This window comes from Trachemys scripta, chromosome 9, assembly GCF_013100865.1.
Source record: "Trachemys scripta elegans isolate TJP31775 chromosome 9, CAS_Tse_1.0, whole genome shotgun sequence".
Classification (NCBI taxonomy): Eukaryota; Metazoa; Chordata; order Testudines; family Emydidae; genus Trachemys; species Trachemys scripta.
The window spans coordinates 91,498,219-91,524,535 of NC_048306.1; the positions used below are offsets into that span (position 1 = coordinate 91,498,219).

Below are 26,317 nucleotides of genomic sequence, written 5' to 3' on the forward strand. Positions count from 1 at the left end.
TTTATGCTCTCTGTATGTGTGTATATATATCTCCTCAATATATGTTCCATTCTATATGCATCCGAAGAAGTGGGCTGTAGTCCACGAAAGCTTATGCTCTAATAAATTTGTTAGTCTCTAAGGTGCCACAAGTACTCCTGTTCTTCTTTTTGCGGATACAGACTAACACGGCTGTTACTCTGAAACCAGTGAAAGGAGAGAGGACGGGAGGGATTGGAGAATGTGAGGGGTCGCAGAGGAAATTGGGGAGTTAGGAGTGCATAAGTCAGCCCTGAATTCTCCCTTATGTCTGTGCTGGGATCTGACATTGTCCTACCTCTCTGCAGTCCCTCTCCTGCCTACTGTGTGTTGTGGGATGTGGGAAATCCTGCTCCTCTTGGAGAGTCTGAGCTCCTGTCTCTGTCCTTTCATGCAAGCTGGGATCTGGGATGGGGGGAAAGAAGGTAACAAAAAGTTAAACATCTGAAATCCAGACGATGAATAGTTAAGATGCCTATCACCTGTGTGTGAGGGGATGGCGGAGAGAGCTGGCCAGTGTTTTTGGGAGGAGATGGACTGAGTAGACCTGAGCCATGGCTGGAGAAGCCTGGGGCAAACAGCAGCAAATGGAGGTGAGTAGTGGGAGTGAGAGGCCCAGCTCAGTGTGGCGCTTGGGCTGTATAACCAAGGTAGCATGTGGAGCTCCAGTAAACTGCTGCCTGTGGTATGTGTAGGCAGGAGCATGGGGCAGGAGACATCAAGGAACAACTTCTTACGTGTTGATGGTGTCTGTAGTACCAGATAACGGCTTAATGGGATGAGAATGGAAAGGGGAACTGGAAGTGGTGGGGGGGCTACATGTTGCAGGGTGGAGAAGGAGAGACAGACACAGGTCTTCTTTAACACTTTGTTACTACAGCAGGCATGTAATAAAACTGTTAAGGTTTTGGGACATAGAGCAGGGACGAGATTTCTCTCACAGCCCTGTTAGCAACCACACACTGTAAACATTTCAAGCATGACCATTATCCCCATTCCATTGTAACAAAATGTACAGGAAGGAGGAGGGGCACTGAGGAATCACATAGCAACCATGTGATCTAGTGGAAAGACCACTGGACTGGGACTACTAGCTCTGCCACTGGCTTGCTGGGTGACATTGGGCAAATCACTTCACCTCTGTGCCTCAAATTTCCATCTGTGAAATGGGGATAATGTAAAGTTCTTTGAGGTGTACTGATGACTATATAAAAGCATTTAAAAGATTTATATTTAGAAGATTTATAGAGATGCTTTTAGAAGATTTTCTAAATGTGCAAAATCTTCTAAACACGAAGATAGTAATGTACCCAAACTGGTCCTGCAGACTCTAGCCATTCACAGAACAAATCAGTTGTTTCTCACAAACATCCATGTCGAGAGGTCTTTTCTAATTGGTTGATTTGCTTGTGACCAGTGATGCTCTTCCAAGTGGTCGTGAGGAAATATATTACTGTCAAGGGCAGAAATGTAATTTTTAAATACTTAAGCCTTCATCAGTACCTTTTTTATAAGAGCAATTGGTTACAAGAGAAACATTGTTGCACTCAATCCATCTGTCTAGAATAAATGTCTATCCATTGTAGCCTGTCTTTGAATAAAATCCACATACAGCGTATGTAATGAAAGTCAGCTGTATAATTCAGTGATCAACAGAATGCAGGCTCCCAAGTCCCTTTCTGGTACCTGCATTTTTATTTATTTAACAACTTTAAATAACTAGCTAGATGATTCATTATGATTCATACTGGATTGTGCAGCACAAAGAATAGAAAATGTCGAATAATAAAGTGCCCTTGTTTTCCCTTAAGTGAAATAACACTTGTAATTTTTTTTTCTTTTCTCTAGAGTGGTGTCACAAGATGTTTAAAATGATATTAGTTAACACATCCTTTTCTTCTGAATCATCTGCCCTTCCACTTTCAGCCTCTGTGTTTATACATAACATAAATCACACTTTGTCCCATCAGTGAAGTCCACATGATTTCTCATGCCCTTATAATTCCCTATGAGTTCAATATCTATAAATACTCAGGATTTTATGAGAGACTATTAAAGAAATTATTTGTTTCATATAATGAGTTCAGTTTTAGGGTGTGATGCACACAGTATACAATAGCTCATCATTTTATATGAAATGTAGTGGGTTTGAGGGCAAAATACATATCACATTGTTTTCAAACAAAAAATTCCAATGTAAGCATTCATTTGTTTTTATGTTAAAAAGGACGGTCTACATGGCCTCATTTCCAGATATAGAATGATGAACTATTCCCCTAAGCTCACACTCACTGTTGGAGTGGCTTGATTGATATGCACAATCATTTGTATTATATTAAGAATGACAATTCTAAATATTGCATGCTGCTTGGTATATAAACACTGCTGATGAAACTAAATAGATGTCCTAATGCAGTGAATTTTAACCTTTCCATGCTGGCAAGAATGCAAGGATCATGCATGCATAGTCCTTCTATTATGCATAGATTATGTAAGGATGTCCTTAGTTAGACATGATGCTTGTATTGGATTGTTCGATAACTTTCATTACTCGTATATGATCCTTGCACTTTTGCTGATATGGGTGGGGGATTTCGCTTATGTTTTTACTGTTCCTTCTGGGTGCTCTAAAAGGAGACATGAAGATGGAGAGGCCATGGCTACCAGTGCTGGCCAAGGATAGAGAGCTGAACATGGTGTAACATCTGCGTTACCCTGCTTGGAGCTCAATAAGGGATTTTTGCCAGAATTCCCTCTAAGGTGACTCTAAATGACATAACCTAGGCCTTATCGTATGCACTCTCTGCAGAGACCTAAATATTTCAAAATTAAAAGGAACAAATTCAACCATAAATTTGCCTTGTCTTTCATTTTGTTGCTCTCAGTAGATACTTTAAAACTATCAGGTGGATTTTGCAGGGTACAGTTTTATACTTACACACTATAACTGGGCCCTAATGAGATTGTTGGGCTGATTCAAGCATATGTTTATCCACACCAAAAATGGAGTTTGTTTATTGATATCCAAAAAAAACCCAAACTTGATGTTCAGATCCAAGGGGGAGAAAAAAGATATTTTACTGGATGTGTGAAAAGAGAGGAATAACACAGTGATTCTGTTAAGCTGTTTCAACAAGTCACTAAAAGCCAAATGCAGCATATTGTCTCACGTCTTTTGCATTCAAAACAGCAGGAGATAGCATCATGTAAATCTAGGTCAAAGCATAAATTTCTTTCCTTTTTCATTATCACACCAATAAGTTCTAGTTGGCTGCTGATTGCTTATTAGCGGAGACAGAAGAGTTCTGAGTAAAGTAAAAGATTTTACAAAGGAAAATAGTAGCATAAAGATTAAACTTCTGTTACTTTATACATTTTGAGATTAGATTATTGCTTCTCTTCCATTAAACTTCACAGTTTTATGAAAAGACTGCACTGTCATTTGATTCTTTAGGATGGTTAATACAGTCTAACATACTTTGAGACATATGAAGTGTGCCTCTATGGCAAACCGTTTAGAATCAGCCAAAATCTAGCACCTAAGCTAAAACCTGTGCTGTTGGGACCCAACACGAATTGAAGATAAGCTTGGATAGCTAAGAGCATTAATTTTTTATGTCATATTTTTCCAATTTTTTTCTGCTTTTTATGATTAAATTTTATACCTTCAAATAATATTTGATTGAGTTGTCAACCAATGTAACTAAACTTCACAGTTCTAAGCCATAACTATGTCAATACAGTGGTACAGGATCACTGCTTATCATCCATCCTCATTAAGAAATAGGAAACAGGTTAAAAAAAGTTAGAAACAGCCCAACCTCTCCTTCCTCTATGCCCCAAAGAAATCTTATCCCAAAACCGAATCTGACTCTAACCCACCCTCTCTCACTTTTTCCCGTCAAAGTGACTTCTGCCTGTGCTGAAATTCATATTGATACTTCAGCAAATGTGGCAACCTCTGCTACGCCACCTGCTGTCTTCTTCACCATGATGATGCATTTTGGATCACTCCAGAGTGCACCATATTTGAATGCAGCGGCAAGAAGAGTGTGTGGGAGATCTGTAAGTTCCCCTCCCCCTTTGTAAAATATAATCAATAGCATCTGTTCAGGGCAAAGAGACAGTGGGAAATTCAGGGGGATCCTTCAGCCTCATAATGTTATTTCTCTCATGGTTTCACACCCTTCCCACCGAAGTCCACCCATCCATGTATGCAAAGAGGTTTTGGTGGCAGTTCTGATATCTGTTTATATTTATTAACCAAGCAACTTTGGTACCTTTAACTTGTAATCTTGGAATTGTGTATTCTTCTCTTGCTGTTAATTATACATACTCATGAGCTAAAATCTTAGATCCAAAAATATTTGAAGATTGTACTTTCAGCTACTGATGGGTAAACTTCTAAAGTCCTGGAAGTTCTGTTTGGATCAAATTTAGCATTTAAAATTTTTGAGGTTTATTTGAATTGCTAGTTTCATTTTCCATCATTAATAGGCCAGGTAGATCTTGCGCTTACCAGAACATTGTTGATTCTGTGAACCTTACTGGGATCTGTGCATGCACTGAGAGGAGAGCATACCCTTCACCAGCACTGCAGGTGGGAAGACACTGCACAAGCCAGAAGACTCTCCAATTCATGCATCTCATTTTTTTTCCTTCTCTGTAAATCAGGAACAATCTCAACTGAATCTGTGCTGTTCATTTGTATAAGCTCTCATTTGTTCAGTTTCTCCGTCGGTGGCAAATATCAGGCCAGGTTAACTCTCACTGTGTTAATAATTTTGAAAACACTGAGCTCATTGGAGTATAACACTTCAATGTCCATTAAAGTGTTAAACTGTAAGTAAATGCAGACTCTGTTAACTGGTACAGTTTTAACTTAGAGGAATTATTTCAAACTCCTTCTACAAATGTAATTAACCTTTAAGAAGTTGTAGCCCAATCTATAGATTATTAAATATATTTATATTTATCGATTACTTTAGAATTCTCAATTACCACTTTGAGGGTTGACAGGTTCTTGTCCCAAGAACAGGCCCAGTATTATTAAAATTAGTATATATTTGGGAACCCAGATGTGAACAGCTGCAACACTCACATTATAGGAAACCTTCTATATTTGGAATAATTTATTAACACATTTAGCGAAGTCACAAACAGTCTAGCTCTGTAGATAGAGATAATACAGAAGGTACATCTGAACATCCACACTCACACCATCCCCTGCAGAACAATCCAAAATGTTAGCCATTATCTTCCTCTTCATCACCACCAGTGGCCATCATTCCGGCATGTGTCAAGGGCCACATCTCTCTTTCTCCCCTACTACACACAGGCTGAGACACAGCTTTCATAATATGTGATGCTGACACCACCATGTCTAGTGCCAATAGATGTTTCTCTCCTCTTCCTTATTTGTATTTCCTCACCCTACTAATGTTGGCATGTCCTTCTATAGGTTAGTATATTAATGATCTCAGCTTATTATCAAATACGGCAATTCATTACCATGGCACTCTTGTGGTCAGATGTTCTTTCCAAAAGCTGGTGTTAGCTCATGTGTCCGTCTTTGGCTGGTGTCACTAGGGACAAAACTCCCCCTCACTGTTACTTAAGAAGAGAGAGATTATTCTGTTCCCCAAATTTAGGGGTTAATGTTGGGCTGTTTATCTGTGCCAAAATTTATAGCCTCAAGCATTATGATAACTGCTGAAGCTAATGTCTTACAAGATACAGGCCTATAGGTTCCTTGCATGACTGCTGAATATAATAAAGGCAAGATAACCTTATGGACTGCAAAGTTTAAGTACCTTTAGTATTCTAAGATGACAGATGGAATTCAAGTAAATTCTTGCTCTGGTGTGTATGCTTTTATGCTTTTTATGAGGGAGGAAAGGGTGAAAGGGCAGGAGCTGGTGCTTATATATTATAGGGATAGGTTTTCAGATGCAGTAGACTAACACATACAGAATCTGTGGCATGAGAAACAGTATCTAACAGCACTGGATCAGTATTGTCTCAGAAAGAAGAGTTCCAGCTACTGATATTTAACCATCACTTCTTGCAGAACTAAGTTTTCTTTGGGGGGTTCCCATGCAAATACTGGCCAGGTCTGACTCTTCTTAGCTTGTAAGATTTTAAGAGATCACTGCACAAGTTGGTACTGCTGCAAAAATTATTGTACATGTGAAATTGATTATAGGCTCCACTGATCCATGGTTTTAACTCCACCAGAGATGCCTTTGTTCCAGCCTAAGACAACGTGGCCATTTTAAAAATGTATAAGTTATTTTATTGACAGCATTAAATTATTGCCTTTTGAATCATTTACAGAGCTGTATCTTTCTGTTATCATTACTAGGTGACCAACTAGACACCCGTCAGTTGCTGGCAATGGCTTCAAGACTGAGGGACAGTGCAGAATTGTTCCAGTCAGATGAGATGCGTCCAGCTAATGACCCGAAGGAGAGAGCTCCTATCCGAGTGAGAATGCTTAATGATGTTCTCCAAGGTCTGGAGAAAAACTTCTTAGTTCAACAAGCTCCTCCAGGGTTTTACAGGTAGGATGTTCAGTATGTTCTCCATTCGTTTATTCCAACTAAAATAATCATCTCACATTGCTTAGCTTTCAAAACTGTCATGCCTCTTTTAAAAGTCTCAGTGAGAATCCAAGATAAAAGGTAAATTAAAAAAAATCATCCTTACAGCAAAAAATTTAAATTCATACCAGTGCAGGAGGTGATTAGAGTGCATCTTTGTAACATTTCTGTCATGACATCACTGCTAACAAGATGTTCTGTGCTATAGGAACTCAAGCAGCATGACAGATACTTATGTTAGATGGTACAGCAAGCTTTCAAAAGAAAAAATATTTTGAAATCTAATGGTATTTGACATGCTTCTCAATGTTTTATTAAAAACTTTACAAAAAATTTTAAACAACACTGAGTTACAGAAGATCCAGCATAGTGTTATATAAAATCTGCACATAGGTGCTAATCTATCTTTCCCTGTCTATGTACTTTCAATGGGATAAAGAGAGTACCTTGGTCTGAATGGTAAGGCTTTAGTCAGCCATCTTCCATAACTTCCCCCTCTTAGAAACTAGAGTTTTAGAGCTTTGGGGGCTTTGGGAGCTTTAGTTCATCTCCCCCTTACCTAAATTGTTCCCTATTGAATATTCAAGTGCTTTGTCCAGACTAGTTTTAAATGGCTCAAGCAGTCCACCTTTCATCTTCTGGAGAAGGAAGAATGAGCCTTCCTCACTTCAGCTTCTAGAGTTGACTTGGTAGTTGGAGAAATTTGTACTCCTTTTTAGTTTAAAAAAATATGTTTGGTTAAAGGAAACCATTTGACTATTCCAAACAAACTGTTTTAAAATAGTTCTAAGCAACTTTCCAGACCCAAATGTTTAGGATTTAAGTCTTGCTCAGTAGTGATCATGTTGTTTTATGGTGTTCTCAAGATGAAATAGATGGGAAATGTTTTTCTTTTTCTGTCTTCCTCCCTTTAATTGCTCCAAGATGAGCATTGGTTTGGGTCCTCCAGGGAGGATTTGGAGGAGAGTCGAAAGTTTGGTACTTAAGAAGGAGGGAGATTATTCCAAGCATTGAGGATGGTATTAAACAGGTGTAACCATATAATAAAAGTAAATTGTGGAGGAGCCTAGAATGGAAATGAATCAGTCCTATAGCTATAATGAAGGGGATATTAACAGAAGAGTAGAATTTGCAGTGGGACCAATCAATTTCATTCTCTCAGTAGTTGAGCTTGTGGCATGAAAGAAGATGGTCACCAAAGAAAGACTGATAGACCATATTTTGTAGGCATTTGATTTTTTTCTACCTAAGTGTAGTACTTTGTACTTGTCTCTATTGAATTTCATTTTGTTGATTTCAGACCAATTCTCCAATTTGTCAAGGTTGTTTTGAATTCTAATCCTGTCCTCTAAAGTGCTTGCAACTCCTCCCAGCTTCATGTCATCTGCAGATTTTATAAGCATAATCTCTACTCCATTATCCAGATCATTGATGGAAATGTTGAATAGTTCTGGACCCAGGACAGACCCCCATTTGATACACCTTCACAGTTTGACAGGAAACTGTTGATAACTACTCTTAGCGTACGATTGTCAACCAGCTGTGCACCCACCTTTTAGTAATTTCATCTAGAGTATCTAGGGTTATGAGAATGTCATGTGGGACTGTCTCAAAAGCCTTACTAAAATGAAAATTCTGTAACTTTTCTCTTTCTGGTTTCAGTAAGTTAGACTTAAGATTTAAAAAGTGGACCATGATCATGCTTTGTTTTGTGGCAAAACTTTGGATGTGACTTCCTTCTTCCATGCTTTGTCAGAGTGTTGCTTTGCTCTGAAGTGTTCTGCCTAACATATACAGTAGTGTACTACAGAAATAAATGATTCACACCTTTTATAACACTATTTATACATACCCTTTAAAAGAGTGACTTTAACCCTTCCCCTCTTCTGTAACGGTCATTTTCTGCACTATGAGAATGGACGATAGGTAGTTTGGACCTGCTTGTGTGACTCTTACTCACATTGGTGAGCATGCAGTCATATAAATGAGACGAGAAGGACCAAGTTTAATTCTCAGATCCCCGAATGAGTGAAGTGTATTGGGAGGCCCTTGGAAACTAAGGGTAGGTCCACACTACCCGCCTGATTCGGCGGGTAGAGATCGATCTTCTGGGATCGATTTATCGCGTCTCATCTGGATGCGATAAATCGATCCCAGAAGCGCTCCCCCGTCGACTGCGGAACTCCTGCTCGCCGAAAGGAGGAAGCGCTGCCGACGGGGGAGCTTGCCTGCGCTGCGTGGACCCTCAGTAAGTAAACTTAGTTCGATGTAGGAAACGTCGACTTCAGCTACGCTATTCTCGTAGCTGAAGTTGCGTTTCCTAAATCGATCTCCCGCCCCAGTGTGGACCAGCCCTAAGCAAATGGGATCCAGAGGCACTAAGAAATAATAACATGGAATCCAACAATGCCATTTGACTAAGACTCTTGTCAAACCATTTTAAAGGAAGGTGCCTTACACAACAGGCCTGATTCCCATTCACACTAAGTAAATGGTAAATTGCATTTATGTGCCCTTTAAAGCCCCTGTACATAGCCGGGGCAGTGGAAAAGAGACTTATGCCTATACTGCAGCTTTAAGTGTAGTTTCCAGCTTAGCTAGACATACACAAGCTAGGTTTGATTGAGATAGCGAGCTAAAAGTAGCAGTGTAACTACAGTGGTGCAGAATAGCCACCCATGTGCAATCCCATCTGATAACATAGGTATACACTCGGGCAGCCAGCCTGCACCACTGTGGCTGCACTATTTGTAGCACACTAGCACTATCAAAGCTAGCATGTACGTGCGTTTTAAAATGATCCTCCAGCTTTAGATATATCCTTAGTGTAAAAGAGAGTCTCAGGTCCTACAACTAGAAATCTGATTTCCTTGTTTTTTTGTTTTGTTTTAAGAACAACAAGATGCACCATAGCTTCCTTTTGGGAGGGAAATATTAACCCACTGATGCAACTTTATTTGCAGTATTTTTAACGATTTCTGGAGAGAATTCCTTATTTAAAGAATTAAGCGCCGGTGTAATTATGTATAAATAGTCTGCAAAATGTGTCTTAAAACTGAAGCTATAGTTGGGTTATACAATAGGAACACTAAGAAGTATTTGAAACAAGTGACCTTTATTTTATTGCTCTCATAACTTTAAAACTTACCAGATGAATTTCTTTTTGTAATTTGGTAAAGAAAACAACAACAACAACAAAAATCAATCCCACCGCTGAGACCTTGTGTGCTGTGTTTCATCCCAGTGCGAAGATTGATGGGCAAGTTATAAACCTCTGAAATAGTGGTTTATAATGGCAACGCTGGCAGACCTTTAACTATAGCCGCACAAGCAGTGCCACAATAAATACCGTACTTCATCTGTAAACAGAAATTTAGGATGCAGTTTGCAGCTTTGACCTTCAAGCTCCAACTGTGTTTAGATCATTAAGATTCCATAAATACTGTAATTTACAGTCTTTTGAAGGAAGAATGTGTGTGCACAATAAAGCACATATTCTTCATGAAAAAATTATTTCTCCCTGTATATTCATTTGGACTCATATTCTCAAGCTCAGTCAAAGTACTTGACAAAATTCACTGAAGTTCAGGCATCACTTCTCAGTCACTATTGGCAGGCTGGTGTTTATCCTTAATCCTTAGGTCTTTGAACCAATATTATATTTTTCTTTTCTAGAATCTAAGCTGAAAAGGAAGGATGGCTTTTGTAGCAAAGGCACTAGACTGGGACTCAAGAGAGTTAGGCTGTGCTTTGCCTCAGGCTTCCTGGGCAAATTACTTAACCTCCTTGTGTCCCAGTTTTCCATCTAGAAAATGGGGATAGTGATCCTTCCTTTGTCTGTCTTGTCTACATGGATTGTAAACTGTCTGGCACAGCAAGTGTTTCTTACTATCTGTCTGTATGTGCTTAGCACAATAGGACCCGATGTCAGTTGGACCTATTGTAATGCAATTAAATAATTATTAATGATGACTGTATAACTATAGTAAACTGATGGAATTCAAGTTCCTTTGATTTTTGATCATTTTCATACATAATTATGTCCTTATAATAAATTTACTGTGATGAGCAAACCTTAAAAGCTTGTTCAGTCTAGTTTAGGAAAGCACCTATTTATCTATATTATCTGGCAACATTGATTGAAAAATCTCACAATAACATGCTCTCTCTCAAGATTTCCTGGTCCCAGCCATACTAGAAATACACAAGAGCAGCTTCCACCAGGAAATTTTAGGGCTTTCTACTTGTAGTCTTAACCAGAAATCTGGACAAAGATGAATGATAATGGGGTGAGGAAGTTTTTCCTGCCTCACAAAAGGTTATTTTCAAGTTTGATTTGAGTTTTGGATGAAAACTCATTTAAAAATTTTTTTTATATGAATCAATTCTCTGTTCCCTAATCCTAAACCTGATATTTTCCCTTCCTCTTCCACGGTGATATTATCATTAAGAAGGGCAAGGTTTGAAAGCTACTGGATATTTTCCATCCATCTTCCTGTTCTTATAATTGAATCTGCCCTTATATTGTAAATTGATGGTTATTTGAATGGTTTTTTGATTCTCTTGAAGGCATGATGTGTACATGTCCTGTCTTTCTTTCTTTCTTTCTTTCTTTCTTTCTTTCTTTCTTTCTTTCTTTCTTTCTTTCTTTCTTCCAGTTTACTTTTTATCGCAGTTTTTGCTGTGCAGTTCTGCCTTCTTAATTTTCTTATTTTTGAGTCATTATTTTATTATTAATAATATTGAATTGAATAGCAGCATGGAGTCTGAGACATGGATCAAGACCCCATTGTGCTATGCACTATTAAAACACATATTAAAAAAGATTATCTCTGCCCCAAAGCTTACAATCTAAGTATAAGACAAGAGACAACAAGGGGACGAAGAGAAGGGGAGCACAAGGAAACAATGAAATGGTACTGGACAACATGATAGGCAGTGATCTCTGAACACCTGTTGCCTAACTGTTAAGCTTTTAGGCATCATTACAAATGAGAATTTGAAGGAGGGGTTGGAAGGAGGACAATGAGGTGGCTTTGCAGATGTTCATAATAGTGACCAGGTCTTTGTATTTTCTCAGTATTGGGGGAGTCATTTCCAACCTTACTTAGTTTGTTCTTTTTCCTATCAGACTCTGCAATTTGAAAACATTCCATTCATGTGCCTTTTTGATCTATTATACCACGTGTGCCTGATAAGCCATACTTCCCCAGCTGATGGGTTTTGAGCCCAACTCCCTCAGATCAGGAGCCAGTATTGAGAGAAGGCATTTGAAAGATAGATTGGGGGTAGGGACTTGTTAGCAGAAGTCCAAAGTGATTCTGTTCTGAGGGGAGGCTTGGCAGGGGGCATAAAATAGAAGGAACATAAGGCTATTGGCTTGCTGTGGTGAGAGGGTAGTGAAGGGATTGAGTCAGAGGTGGGAGGGAAAGGGAGCTCCACAGAATAGGAAAAGGAGCAGAGTCAGGACTCCAAGCTCTTAGAACCTAATACATTGAACCTGATGTTTTGTCTTTTCTTTTGATGACTGTGCCAGTATTGTTATCACCTTCAATCTGTGTAAACTGAGCCTGTTAGTCTGATGGTTACTGATTTGTTTGTCTCTGCTACTCTCTTGTATCAAGTGGGGATGATTTCCATTGCTTGCTCTAAGACGCTGTTGCTGATATTTGCTTTTGTTATTAGGTTTAATGAATTCTCTGTAACGATATACATATTCTTTTGTTTAGAGTCATAGAGCTTAAGGCCAAAAGGGATCACCTGATCATCTAGTCTGACCTCTTGTGTATCACAGGTCAACCCCACCCAGTGCCTACACACTGAGTCCAACAACGGAACTGAGACCAAAGTATTACATCCCACAGGAAACTAAATTGTTATGTGCCACAGACAGAGAATAGGAGGGAATGAGGTGTCCCAGTGTCTGAGGTCTTCACAATGTCAGAGAAATGATGAAGTGAGATATATACCCAGATAATCCTGGCAAGTGACCCACACCCAGATGCTGCAGAGGAAGGAGAAAAAAAAAACCCCATGGTCATTGTCAATGTGACCTGAGGGAAAATTCCTTTCTGACCTCACATGTGCAGTTGTTTAACCTTGAAAACAAGATGTACACTAATGCCCCAGAATTTAACATTTTCATCACTGTATTTAAAGACCACAACTTCCAAGAATTCTTGGCCACATTCCCTAATATTTCACTTAATTACACAAAGAGCATCTCACGATAGTTTGAAGATTAGTTTGGAGAAAAGATGGCAAGGAGTTATGGAAAAGAGGATCAGACAAAATAAAAACCATGCCGAATCTTGGTCCAAACCTGAACTAAACCTTTCATTGAAGTTAAAATAAAATGTGTGTGCATTTAAACAAAAACCCAGAAATCACAGAATGATAGAACTGGAAGGGACCTCGAGAGGTCATCTAGTCCAGTGCCCTGCACTCATGGCAGGACTAATTATGTGGACCATTCCTGACAGGTGTTTGTCTAGCCTACTCTTAAAAATCTCCAGTGATGGAGATTCCACAACCTCCCTAGGCAATTTATTCCAGTGCTTAACCACCCCATGTGTCTGTAAACAAAGCAGAGGGGAAATATTATTCCAAACTGAATACAAGTCCTCAACCAAATGACTCAGGTTTCTGTGAAGTTTTACAAACTATGAATATTCTGGTGAATATATAACCTTTCACGGACAGTTTTTATGCCCCCAGTTCTTTACACTTCCACAATGATCAAGTGTACTCCCCCTCCTCCTCCACAAGATGTAGCTCAAGTCTTCTCCCTGGTGCTTATAATAATAATAAAAAATAATTAATGGATCTATCCCATCTCCTAGAACTGGAAGGGACCTTGAAAGGTCATCAAGTCCAGCCCCTGTCTTCACTAGCAGGACCAAGTACTGATTTTGCCCCAGATCCCCAAGTGGCCCCCTCAAGGATTGAACTCACAACCCTGGGTTTAGCAGGCCAATGCTCAAACCACTGAGCTATCCCTCCCCCCTTTCCTTGAATGGGCTGGTTTCTTTTTAGTGATGCCTGGTGACTCCTCACTTAGCCTGACACATTAGGGGTGCTGTCCCTTGGGAAAACGAATAATGCTACCACTGCAGGATAGGAACATAGAACCCAGTACACAAGAAACAATGACGTACATCAACACAAACCCCAGCAAACAATTGACACCCCCCAAAATAACAGTATAACAAGGGAACTTTATTGGGAACAGGAATATATTATTCGGGGAAGGAAAGTGTTAGGGTTAATAAGTACTAACACATCAACAAATTCCCCAACCTCCAATACACACAACTTATCTCAACCCCCAGATCCCTCCCTGGCACCTTCCAATGTGGACAGTATGCTGAGGGTGAGTCTGGAGACAAGTGTTGTGAGTACTGGCTGGCTTGAACAGCAAGGAGTCCCCTTACTTTGTCTTTTCCTCAGAGCAGGGCAGGATCCTCTCCTTGCCTGTGGAGATCTTGGCTGGCTCTCAGTAACTAGCCATTCTGGATTATGTACTCTGCAGGGCTGGAACTGCTCCTCCCATGTACTAGAACCCACAGCAGTTAAAAGGCTTCCTTTGTGGGGCGGAGGAGTAAATCAGAGACTCCCTGGGCTGTTCTGCTTCTCTCTCAGCTCCCGAACTCAAAGCTCAAAACTGAAACGAAACTTGGGCTCTGCCTCTGAGTCAGGCTGCATCCTCCCACGGAGGGGCTGAGTAGCCCTTGCTCACCAAACCATTTGTCCATATCACACCATGCAGAAGCCTCCCTCTTGGCTTCACCAAGAGTTTCTAGTCCATTCTGTCCCCACTCCTGACTCCAAGCATGCTGAGAAATGGTGTCAGAGGGCTCTGACTGTTACTGTTGTAGTAGAGTTCTGAGTTCCAGGAGCTGGTAGATTCAAAGCAGAGGTTACATAGTATTGCAGCTTTTCTGTTTTTATGTCTCTTTCAGTTTGACTGTCTGTATTATAGTTGACCTAACTTAACAAACGAGTGCAAAGGCAAAAAATAGATAATCCCTTTACCATATACAAATATTTAAAGCCCACTGAGGTCAATATTTCGATTACCTTCAGTGGACTTTGGACAGGGGCCTAGATCATCAAATTGATGGCAAATAGGTGATGTTTGTAAACATGAGTTTATAACTACCACTAATAGAATTCTCTTCCATCTCATCCTCTTAGTCTGGTAGTCAGTATCAGCAGTAATAAAAACTGGTTCTATAGATGCCAATAAGTCAAAACGTCTTAACCCCATCAACACCCACTACACAGGTATACCTGGATGCCAAGGAGAGGAGAAGATATTTCCCTTTCTAAAAAAATGCAGAAACCTGGAGCAAATTGCCGGCAATGGAAATGTTAGCTGACACCTTACAGTGATACTAATTAACCAACTCTCCACATGGGGGAATAAAAGCTCCATTGGTTCATTGCGACAAAATGACAAAATTAATTTCTGTATATTAGCATTGATTTGTTAGATAATCAGACAAATGCATCCATGCTGAGTGGTGTATGTGCATCTACTGTATCTCCTCTTCATCAGCTTCTGCCCTGCAGTCTCTTATCCTTGAAACTCCTTTCAAAAACCTTCTGCCATCATTTTCATGAAAATCTCACCTAAAAGCCCATTTTTGCACCATCGCCTAACTGAATGTGTTTATGCTTTAAAAAATGTTGAACTATCAAGACTTTTCTATGACTAGATGAGGTATTCAATAATATTCCAAACACAACAGTGAAACTGAGAGAACTTCATACAGTATTTTCATGACACACATACTATGCAAACAGAATTGGTTTCCTTTCTTGGTGTATGTTTCATTCCTTCTGGTCCATTTTAACAACTCAACCACATCTTGAGATTACTGGTTATTTACATTAGAGATACTCTCTTTCACTGCAGATGCTTCTAAAATGTCCCTTGATGTTCCCACCATACTTTTCTTAGTTGAAGGAGACACTAAAAACAAAAACAAACAAACAAAAAAAACTACTAGTCTCTTCAGTCTTAAAGCAGAGAGCAAAAACTACATGCAAGGTATTAGCCTGTCACTTCTGCTCCAATTAGCTATTTTTTATTCTTCCTATTATCCTGCCACTTCAAGCACAGGTATCTCCGCACTGACACATGTTTGTAGTGACTCTACAAAAGCTCTTCCCTAACTCAGTTTTGCATAAAACCCATTGCTGAGGTCCACCTACTGCACCTTGCCAATTTTGCCCAGTCAATTAAAGCTATATCTATCAGTCACCATTTTTGCATAAAATCATGCCTGAGTTGTTGTGACTACTTTGATGGAGATCATAAATGATTTACAGATAGCGCTGGAGAAGTAAGCTTGTCATCAGCTACCTTTTTCAAGAAGGACTTCCAGCAATGAATGTTGTTACTCATTTTTCTAATACAAGACTGTTTCTAACTCTTGTTCCCTGGATGATGCATTTTTTGAATAATATTTTTTAGTGACTGCATTTTTTTAATGTCTTGAAGTAATCTATCTGACATGAAAAAACAATTTGTGCTACACTAATACTCCTGTCACAGAGGAGTTGTGCCCAGCCTCATCTGTGATGAATCAACTACTGATCAGTTAATGATCAAGTGATTATGAAAGCCAGCAAATGGCTCAGTTGGAGGTGGAGACTTACAGGAAGTAGGCTGGTTCCTGTGGTGGGTCCTGGAGTGAGGTGCCTCCCAGGCAGCCGGCCTGCAGGAGGACTAGTGGAGTGCTACAGGAGACTAGCCAGCTCCTGCAGGAAATCGTAGGGAAGGCAGGGCCGGCTCCAGGCACCAGCCTGGCAAGCAGGTGCTTGGGGCGGCCGCTCTGGAGAGGGGCGGCACGTCCAGCTATTCGGCGGCAAATTGGCGGACGGTCCCTCACTGCTGCTCTGAGCGAAGGACCTCCCGCCGAATTGCTGCCACAGATCGCGATCATGGCTTTTGGGGGGGGGGGGGGGGGGGGGGGGTGCTTGGGGCGGCCAAAACCCTGGAGCTGGCCTGGAGGGAAGGAATGATTGATGTACTGAATTTGGATTGTTTGGAAGAAATAAAGCTGAAGCCCTGAGACAAGAGGCTTGAAGCAGATTCAGACATGGCACTGGTTACATCCTGGGCTGAGGAAACAGGTCAGCAAGTCTACAACATCATTATAATGTAAAATAGTACAGTATAGGAAATAAAGGTTCTAGAACAGTTGTAGTCAATAGGCAGACCGTGGGCCAAATCTGGACTGCAAGAGATTTTGAACAGACCGCGAAATATTTTTATTTATTATTACCATTATTGTTATTGCTGTGTGAAAAATGTTTCTCTGGAGTCTGAACCTTAACCAAGAAATTTGTACCTTGACAAAAAATAGACTACTTTGGTCTAAAATTTAAATTCGCCATAATGATATTGAGGCACTGTGAAAAGACACTTTTAGCACCACACGATGATATACTTTGCATTACTGCTAATCTCATGCCACTCAAGTGTTTGTTGTTCATTAGAACAAATGTTTTTCTTTCAGATTGAGTTTTGTCTTTCCCTGTTGCATTCACTCCTGATATATGTACAAAGTCTACTTGATATATTCCAGTTTAGCTGATAAGCTACAGCAGGTTCTCGGGTGACAAAATTCACATATCCCAGGATTCAGTCTTTAAAAGATATGTTTATTAAGAAAATTAAAGTTCCTTTTAAAATCTCTGTGTGCACACAAACTTCTCATTGTTTTTTACGGAGGACAAGCTTTACTGATACAAATATTCCCAGAAGACCTGCTAATCCTATATTGTGACATGGCTACATATGTAATGCAATGTCATTTAAAAAAAAAAAAACACCTCAGCAAAAAGAACTGTTGAATTACGGTAATTCTTTTGTCACAAACACTTTGCAAGTTTTGCATTGTATTTTGAGCTCATCATTTTGTGGTTTTGCATCATGTAACTTAATGTTTAAACAAACTTTGTTATAATATTTCTGTCAGTTTGAATCTATTAAGATTTTTGACTGTAGACCTGAACTAAACATGTTCAGTAGTCTTTCTGATTCTTAGAATGGGAACTACCACAAAGACCATGCTAAATTAACTGTGGTGGGTGAAAAGTATCCACTTTATCATAAAACCTGCTATGATATTTATAAATGTAACACTGTGTGTTATGCTGGAGGGGTGGGAGGAAATTGTAAGTTTTTCAGAATTAAAGAAGGTGTCCTATCATTTTCTTGTCACCCTGTAAGGATAAGCAAATTCTTTCCTCTTCTCCCTCCATGCTGATGACTTGTGAATCAGATTTTACCATCTCTAGTGTTTTCAAGTCTGTCCAAACTTGCAATTCCTTTTATTTCATAGCAGGACCGGCTCTGGCTTTTTTGCCGCCCAAGGCAAAAAAGCCTCCCGCCACCCCCCCTTCTCCCCCCGCGCGGCAGGGGAGGTTGCGAGCCCGGCTGTGGGCCGCTCTCCCCGACAGGCCGGAGCGCTAGGGGGAGGGCAGAGAGCCCGGCCGGGGCTCCGCTCTCCCCGGCGGCCAGAGCGCCGAGAGGAGGGCGGAGAGCCCGGCCGGGGAGAGGGTGGCAAGCCCGCCGCGCCTCCGCTCTCCCCGGCAGCCAGAGCGCCAGGAGGAGAGCGGCGAGCCCACTGTGGCTCTGCTCTCCCCGGCGGCGGGAGCCACCGCGCCACGCCGCCCCCCTCCGGGTGCCGCCCCAAGCACAAACTTGGTGGGCTGGTGCCTGGAGCCGGCCCTGTTTCATAGGTAGCTCTTGCTGTATGTTCTGCTGCCATCTCAAAACTCCATTTTCCAAAATAGACTACCTATCTATCTTCCTTTGCCCTTCTCCTATATGTCAGTTCTCTATCACTGTTGACAACTCCATTGTGTTCAGACTCTCAATTCCAGAGACATCTTTGAGTCCTGTTACCCACATATTCCGACTGAAAGTCTTTTTATGTTGTCTTTTGGACCACCAAAAAATCCTTTCTAGTCAATTCTCACTGCTAAAATCCTTCTCTACATTTTAGTCATTTCTTGCCCTGTACACTATAATCTTCTCTTCAGCCTCCCTGCCTCTTCATCTGCTTTTCCTACCTTGCTTTTCTCAACAAGAACCTCTCCCCGGTCTTGTTTACTCTAAACCTTTTCCACTACCAGACAATCCTATTGTAGTTTGTGTTGGTTTAAATCAAAGATAATGCAATCAAATATTAGGGATTGAAAAAGCAACACACAATGCCACTAAGGCTGTGTCTACACTACACAGCTTTTAGTGACAAAGCTTTGTTGTTACAGCCATGCCACTAAAAATTGTGCAGTGTAGCCGCTGTTTGTCAGCTCTCCTGCTGACAAAAAACTTCCACCCCCAATGAGCAGTGTTTGCATTGTCGTCTGGAGAGCGCTCCTGTTGACAACGCACTTTTCACACTTGTCACAGCAAAACGTTTATCTTTCGGGGTGGAGGAGGGTTTTAACACCTTTGAAAGACAAAAGTTTGTCGTTCAATTGCCAGTGTAGACATAACCTAAGATTTCCAGTTCTTGAACTACTAAAGCAGAAATAATTCACAGGAGATAAAGCAAAGATATTCAATGTGCTGAAAATATGAGAAGACAACTAGTATTTTCAAGAGACTTGAAAACTAATCATCATCTATCAGTATAGTGTCCAAGATATTATACTTTATTTGATAAAACTGAGGTTTGCTTGATAAAAATGGGATATGGGCTTTCCTGGCAGGCAATTTTCTCCAAGTCTGTGCTATCAGATACCACAAAAGGATTAGAGCCTGGGTTTGTGAGCTCTTCAGGTGAGAATATGTGTCTTAGTCCACGTCTTGTAAATTGCTTGGATAGTAAAGACTAGTGACAATAAATACACTAGAAGTCAGGTATTCAGCACTTTCACAACATAGTTAAAAGTGGTTTGGACCATAAAACTAAGTATACAGAAAATCTTTTGTGCAAGTTCTTTCCATTTTAAAAATAAATGATAAAAGCATTATAGCAATTCTTAATTGCCGATATACCTTCTAAAGAAATAAGAGACATTACCGTTGCAATTAATGGCATGAGAAACAATTATGGGATCTGAACTATACTGAGAACACCCACACCTCACTAAATATATATAGTGCAAACCATACAAAGTAATAATTATACTATTTCCAATTAAATCCTGAACATTCTAATAGCACTTATATAACTAATTCTAACTTTTTAAAAATTGAAATAATGTTTGCTACATTCATTTTAGTTAATTCCATAGTTTGAGCCAGATTAATGTGTTGGTTTCACCAGTGTAATCTAGAGTAACTCTCTTGGAATGATAATGTCTTTGTTGCTTTCTTCTTTCTAGATTGTACCAGCCCTTACACAGGTGGGGAGAGGGAGAAAGGAGCCTTCCTCCCCCTTGAGTGGCCAGCAGAAGAGACAGCCATAATTATAGTCACCACTCCTGAGTGGTGCAAAATACCTGAAAAGGGATTAGGAGGGTCAGGGAGGAGATAAGACCATAGCCCTGCCCTATTCTGGGCTAGCCTGCTGAGAAGGACCAGTGCAGCAGAAAGAATAAGCTATACTCTTGAATGGCACAAGAAGCTTTCCTAAACACACTACATGCATGGCCCATGCAAGCCCTTGGGATAGTCACAGCCATGCATGCGAGGAAGCACAAGCACCGCATCCTTCCTGAGCCCTTGGAGGTGTAAATTGCCCTGAAGGAGAGGAAAAGGGGTTGGACAAAGCAAGGCCTTGACCCCTCCACACCATCTTACAGAATGGGCAGGGTGCACCATGGGAGCAGTCTGCCCTCTCCTAAAGCATAGTGTGCAGTGTGTGCGCATATGTCTCCCATGCATTGGGAGTATTGTGCTTCAATCTTCCTCCATTACTCATGGCTGGGCCTAATATTCAGCTGTTTTTGGAGCAATACATTTATCATAATGTACACCAGTACTAATCACTAATCTGATGATGCTGTTGTGGTTATAGTCTTTTCTCATTATTGCTAATCATGCCCAATCATGCTGTTTCTTAATACTTATAGGAGGCAATACTTTCTACATAACCCATGCTCTAAATGTCTGATCCTTTTGCGCCTCTCAGAGCGCAAGGTATTGAGCATAAATTTTGGATGAATGCCGTAATATAACACTATGATCCTTCACAGTATGCCATATTGTTGTGGCAACACAAATGGATTCTATCTGCAAACCACAAATATGTGACTAAACACAGCGTGAAGTAGAATGTTCATGTCTTACTCTAACCATGACTTTGGCTTGTCTTGGAATTTTTTTCACATTTTATAGCGAAATTGCTACTTAATCAATGCTGAATATTAGATGATTCAACAGTGATTTAATTATGGTTGACTTTAAAAATCAGTTAAACAGGGAGTATTAAAATCTTTTCAATACTTCTGCAAGAATTAGATACTCTCTGAAAATTTTGGATTATCCAGTAGTTTCTGTTGAGTTTCCCCAAATTATTCATTTTATCCTGAAATGTATAGTCTTTTGGAAAGTGTTAGCATGAAAAGATGGGTGACATTTCCATGCTGTTAGATATTTTCATGCAGGGAAATATATGAAAATTGTATCGGTGATAACTTTGTCTTATATAAATTAATTTACCTGGTAAAATGCTCAAAAACATAAAATGAAAACATTTAGATATTTTTCCTGCTTGAATTTTTTTAACCTCTCCACAAAGGGTAGGTCCACACTACCCACCCGATTCGGCGGGTAGAGATCCATCTTCTGGGATCGATTTATCTCGTCTCATCTGGACGCGATAAATCGATCCCAGAAGCGCTCCCCCGTCGACTGCGGAACTCCTGCTCGCCGAGAGGAGGAAGCGCTGTCGACGGGGGAGCTTGCCTGCGCCGCGTGGACCTGCAGTACGTAAACTTAGTTTGATCTAGGAAACGTCGACTTCAGCTACGCTATTCTCGTAGCTGAAGTTGCGTTTCCTAGATCGATCCCCCGCCACAGTGTGGACCAGCCCAAAGTTACAAAGTTACAAATTTGTGATGGTTTGTTTTCAGCATACAGGATGATAGAAGATGATTGTAAAGAATGTTTACAAATAGCAAGTAATTGACAATAGACATATATAATGTATTAGCTTTGACTTTCAGCTATGCCTTTAACTGTGTTATGATTTATTTTATTATATGCATTATAGTAGTGCCTATGGCCTCTTCCAAGATAGGGACCTAATTGTGCTATGTGCTGTGTCAGACCCATACTAACCGACAGTTCCCATTCTGAAGAGCTTAGAGGCTGAATAGACGAGACAGACAAAGAAGGAAGAAAGAGGTATGATATAGAAGCAGAAGATTGAGAACAGGAGGGGACAGTGAGATGAAGGCCTAGCTGACAGGCCTAGCTGACTTAGGTGCCTGTTGACTTTCAATGAGAGTTCAGCTTCTAAGTGGAAATGGGATTTAGGCTCCTAAACTACATATGTGCTTTTGAAAATCTTACCCTAAGTGAGTTGCTAAGGTCACAAAGAAGAGATGTAGTAGAGCTAGAAAGTGAATCACTCTCTCCCTAAGCAACAAAACCTGATAATGCCAGATGGGCAGAAAAAGCAGGCAGTCAAAAGTGCAGCTTATTTTGAGTTGTGAAAATCTCGACAGGTGACTTTTGCACTTGCAGAAAGCTTTTTGAAAATAAAGAAAAATAAATTGACATGAAGTTTTACAATGATTTTCAAGTAGAGATTGTGATGGGGTCCCTGCAGTGCAACCTGGACTGTGGTATCACTGAGCCCTCGGGCCCATCGACGTGGAGTATCTCCCTCACACTGTGATGCTGTGTCAAGCCACAAACCTCTGGCACAGGTACTGCACTTACACAGACATCTACAGGCAGGGACACACCCAACTGAGTTACAAGAATGATCTCCCAGACACTCATGAACCATCAATAGGAAGGCTCCAGCCAGTTCCCCCAGGCTCCTCAGCCTTGCACCCCAAACTATACCATCCTACACTGGTCAGAAGTCTGGCCAGCATAAGTTCATTACCCAGTTTGCCCCACCCTCAATGTGGAGAGGACACATACTAGCCTTTGTGAACTGAGCTGAGATTTCCTAAGCACTTCAACCAAAACACACTGTTTTAGGTAAAATACAAAATAGGTTTATTAACTACCGAAAGAGAGATTTTAAGTGGCTATCAGTAGCAGGCATAGCATTCAAAGTTAAGAAATAAAAATGAATTCGCTGTCTGAGTTCTACAAACTAAACAGGATTTGAATCAAGCAGTGTCTCACCCTGACAGATGGTACAAACAGGTCATTGATCCTCAGTACACAGGCTGGGACTCTTTTCCAGCCTGGGACCACCCTTCCCCAGTTCAAAGTCTTTGTCCTCCAGACATTTCTTCCAGGTGTTGATTGTGGGGTGGGGGAGGGGGAGAGGAAGCCTAGTGATGGCGTCACTTCCCCTCTTCTATATTTTCTTCCAGCTTGCTGAAAAGATCTTTGCTGTGACATCTGTTAGCTGCCCCTATGGCATACGTGCCTTATCTGAGAAGTCTCCAAGATAGTGGATTGTGTTCTTGATGGGCGTTGATGAGCCATTAATCGCTGTCTGGCTATTCCATTGTTGTGCCTGAAAGGCTAGTTGTGGGTGTTCCCAACCTCACAACATATTTCAGTAATACACAGCAAGACTTGAAAACTTCACATCCAATGATAGCACATACAATCCAACAGGATATTAATGTTCAACAGATCAAGACTTTCAAAATGATACCTCACAAGGCATACTTTGTACAAAACATATAATTATATGACAGTGGTGAATATGTGGGTTCCAGGGTGCTGCTTTGAGGTAGTGTCACAGAGATATCTTAATTATCAGACCCATTTTTTCTCTGTTACAAAAGTGAAACTCTGTTGACTTTAGTGAGGTGGCAGGAATGCAACATAGGCCTGTAGAATGAAAAATTTGTGCTTGATAACGTGTCCACAGCTAAAGTATAGCTCAGTGGAGGAAGAATTTTTAAAGAAAAAAAATACTCCATGAAACCTGTTCTTTAAGCAAGCTCTCCATCCCTGGTTTATATCTGCTCCTGCTTGAGTCCTACAGTGTAGCTTGAACCCATTGACATCTGAGACAAAACTCCCATTGATTTCAATGGTGTGGCTGAGCCCTGAGTGCTTCACCAACATGTAATCTTAAAATCAATACTAGCTTTTTTTCTAGTTTGCTTAGATTGACATTTGATAGCAGTGTGACTGAATGCAGTTTTGGATTACCTCTTTATGTGTAGTGGCTTTAGTTTCTTTTGTCATATTCAGACTTACTATAGCAGAGTAATACTAAAGAATTCTCAGCTTTGAAAATAATTTTGAAAGGTCTATTAACATATGAGCCCAACCCTTACTTTGTGTTAATCTGCATACCTCCATTGATATCAGTGGAATTACATTGATTTATACAAGATGAGGACCTGGCCTTTAATTTTTATGCAAAGGCTCAGCTGTCCCCAAAGGAAAAGTGCCTTCTGCCACCATTGAGCATCAGCACTAGGGCCAGAGACAACTGCAGCAGGAGCAAAGGGAGTGTTCCATCCATGGGCCACTGGGGCACACATTGCCTTAGCAGTGGCAAGTGAAGATTTGGAGCCATGGCCCGGCCCCTAACTTTGCACAGGAAGAAGAAAGTTACTAAAGGCTGGTGCAGCTTGTGCAACACCCATGCCTGTAGGGTAGCCTGAGGCAAAGCTTCTTCTCAAGCTCCTCCTTTTGAATGTGGCTCTGCACTGTCTCCCAATACAGGGATATGCCTTGATGATGTGATAAACTTAGACTAGCCTGACATTCTGTGTTTCCCATAAAAACACTCACCATCTTGTCTCTTCCTAGCATGACTCTTTGCAGTGGTATTATAGCTGTGCTGGCACCAGAACATGAGACACACAACGTGGGTGAGGTAATATCTTTTGTAATATTTGGGATCGCTTTGTGCACTGGATGAGGTTCACCTCAAATGCTCCAACAACAACTATGTGGGTGAAACCAGAAAATCACTACACTCTCGAATGAACTCACACAGAAAAATGAAAGAAGACAAAAACATCATATTACCTGGGGGGCAAACCCTTTTCACAAAATGATCCCTTCATATCTGACCTCTGTCCCTATCCTCAAAGGAAACCTGCACAACAGCTTCAAAAGACAAGCACAGGAACTTAAATTCATAACTGCTAGGTACTGAAAATCATGGTCTCAAAAGAGAAACTGGTTTATGGCTCATGCCAACAAATTGTAACATACTAACCCTCCGTTGTCCTATGACTGCAGAGGTGTCAATTGCTTGTGATGGGATGTTGAAACCCCACACTGGAGAACAGTGATAATGAGCAGCTCTGGGCCCAGGCCACCGCACCGCAAGCCTGTACGTGCTGGAGGTGTAGCTTAAAAGGGGAAGCAGAGAGGCTCAAAAGGGGGAAAGCCTGAACAATGGGGAAATAACAGCTGAGGAGCCCTTGTTGCCTGAGACCTGATCACACCTACTTGACCAAGCCTGGAGAGCCTGGTAATTGTTTGGGAAGGTCAGAAACTTCATTTTCAGTTCAGTTCTTTAATTTACCCTGCAGGGGGGAAAGAGGCGGCACTCGGGTATAAGAAGTGTTTCAGGGAGGCAGTTCTTTAGCACCCCAAGGTGCAGAATATAGCTGCCCACCATTTGGCCCTGGATCGAAGCCCAGTGGAGTGGGTGGGCCCAGGCTCCCCTACCAACACCTGAAGGTGGGACAATAATAGGAGTCCCCTTGGCAGAGAATCCAGCTGGGGAAAACCCTGAATACACAAGGGTCCAGACGGAAGTCCCAGAGATAAGGAGAAAGTCCCGAAGCCCTCCTGGGCACCAAAAGACGTCTCCATTATTGGACTTTCCTTTATGTTTACCCTGAAAGGGGTGGACTAGAATGTGTGACCCGGCCGAACAGCTGAGCCCAAAAGAAGTGACCGAACCCACAGGATGGTATTGTAGAAGAAAGGAGTCCTGCCTGACCACTAGGGGGCACTGCCAGTGAAGTTCATCTTCTGCAATTGCCCACTTCATTTTACGTTGATTCTTGCAACGTGTTAACCCATTAGGCTTAACAGTCTGTCCGACCTTGTCTTTAGTTGTGACACTCTGGTTACCTTTTCCAGAACTGAAGAAGAGCTCTGTGATGCCTGACAGCTTCTCTTCCACAAACAGAAGTTGGTCCAATAAAAGATATTACCTCACCCACCTTGTCTGTTGTATTATTCTAGCATATTCAGCAAAGGTTTGCTTGTATATTCTTATCTGCTCTGCACTTCTGGATTTGATTTGCTTTATTAAGTATGGTAAGCTAAATAGAGAATTAATTTAGCTGTAAGAACATGTTTGAACTTTAGACAAATATAGCTACAATTATGGTAACAGCAGAGTGCATACTATTATTGTATCTCCCTTTGACAGATTCAGATTTCAATGTCAAGTGGTTGACAATGGGATCTCGTAATTTGCAATGTATTAATGTAGATTATCATTAGTACATGGCTGAATATTGTAAGAAAAATGGAAAGAAACTAACTTTTATAAAGCAACAGAGGGTCCTGTGGCACCTTTGAGACTAACAGAAGTATTGGAGCATAAGCTTTCGTGGGTAAGAACCTCACTTCTTCAGATGCAAATCACTTGCATCTGAAG

General features: G+C 40.8%; 1 protein-coding gene across 1 annotated transcript in view; it reads left to right on the top strand.

Annotated features, from left to right (window-relative positions):
• LOC117882375 (inactive N-acetylated-alpha-linked acidic dipeptidase-like protein 2) overlaps positions 1–26,317 on the top strand; it is a 119,659-nt gene that overhangs the window by 79,707 nt on the left and 13,635 nt on the right. Inside the window, exon 3 of the mRNA XM_034780535.1 lies at positions 6,383–6,581. Coding sequence (XP_034636426.1) covers positions 6,383–6,581 — 199 coding nt within the window. The remainder of the gene's footprint in view (positions 1–6,382; positions 6,582–26,317) is intronic.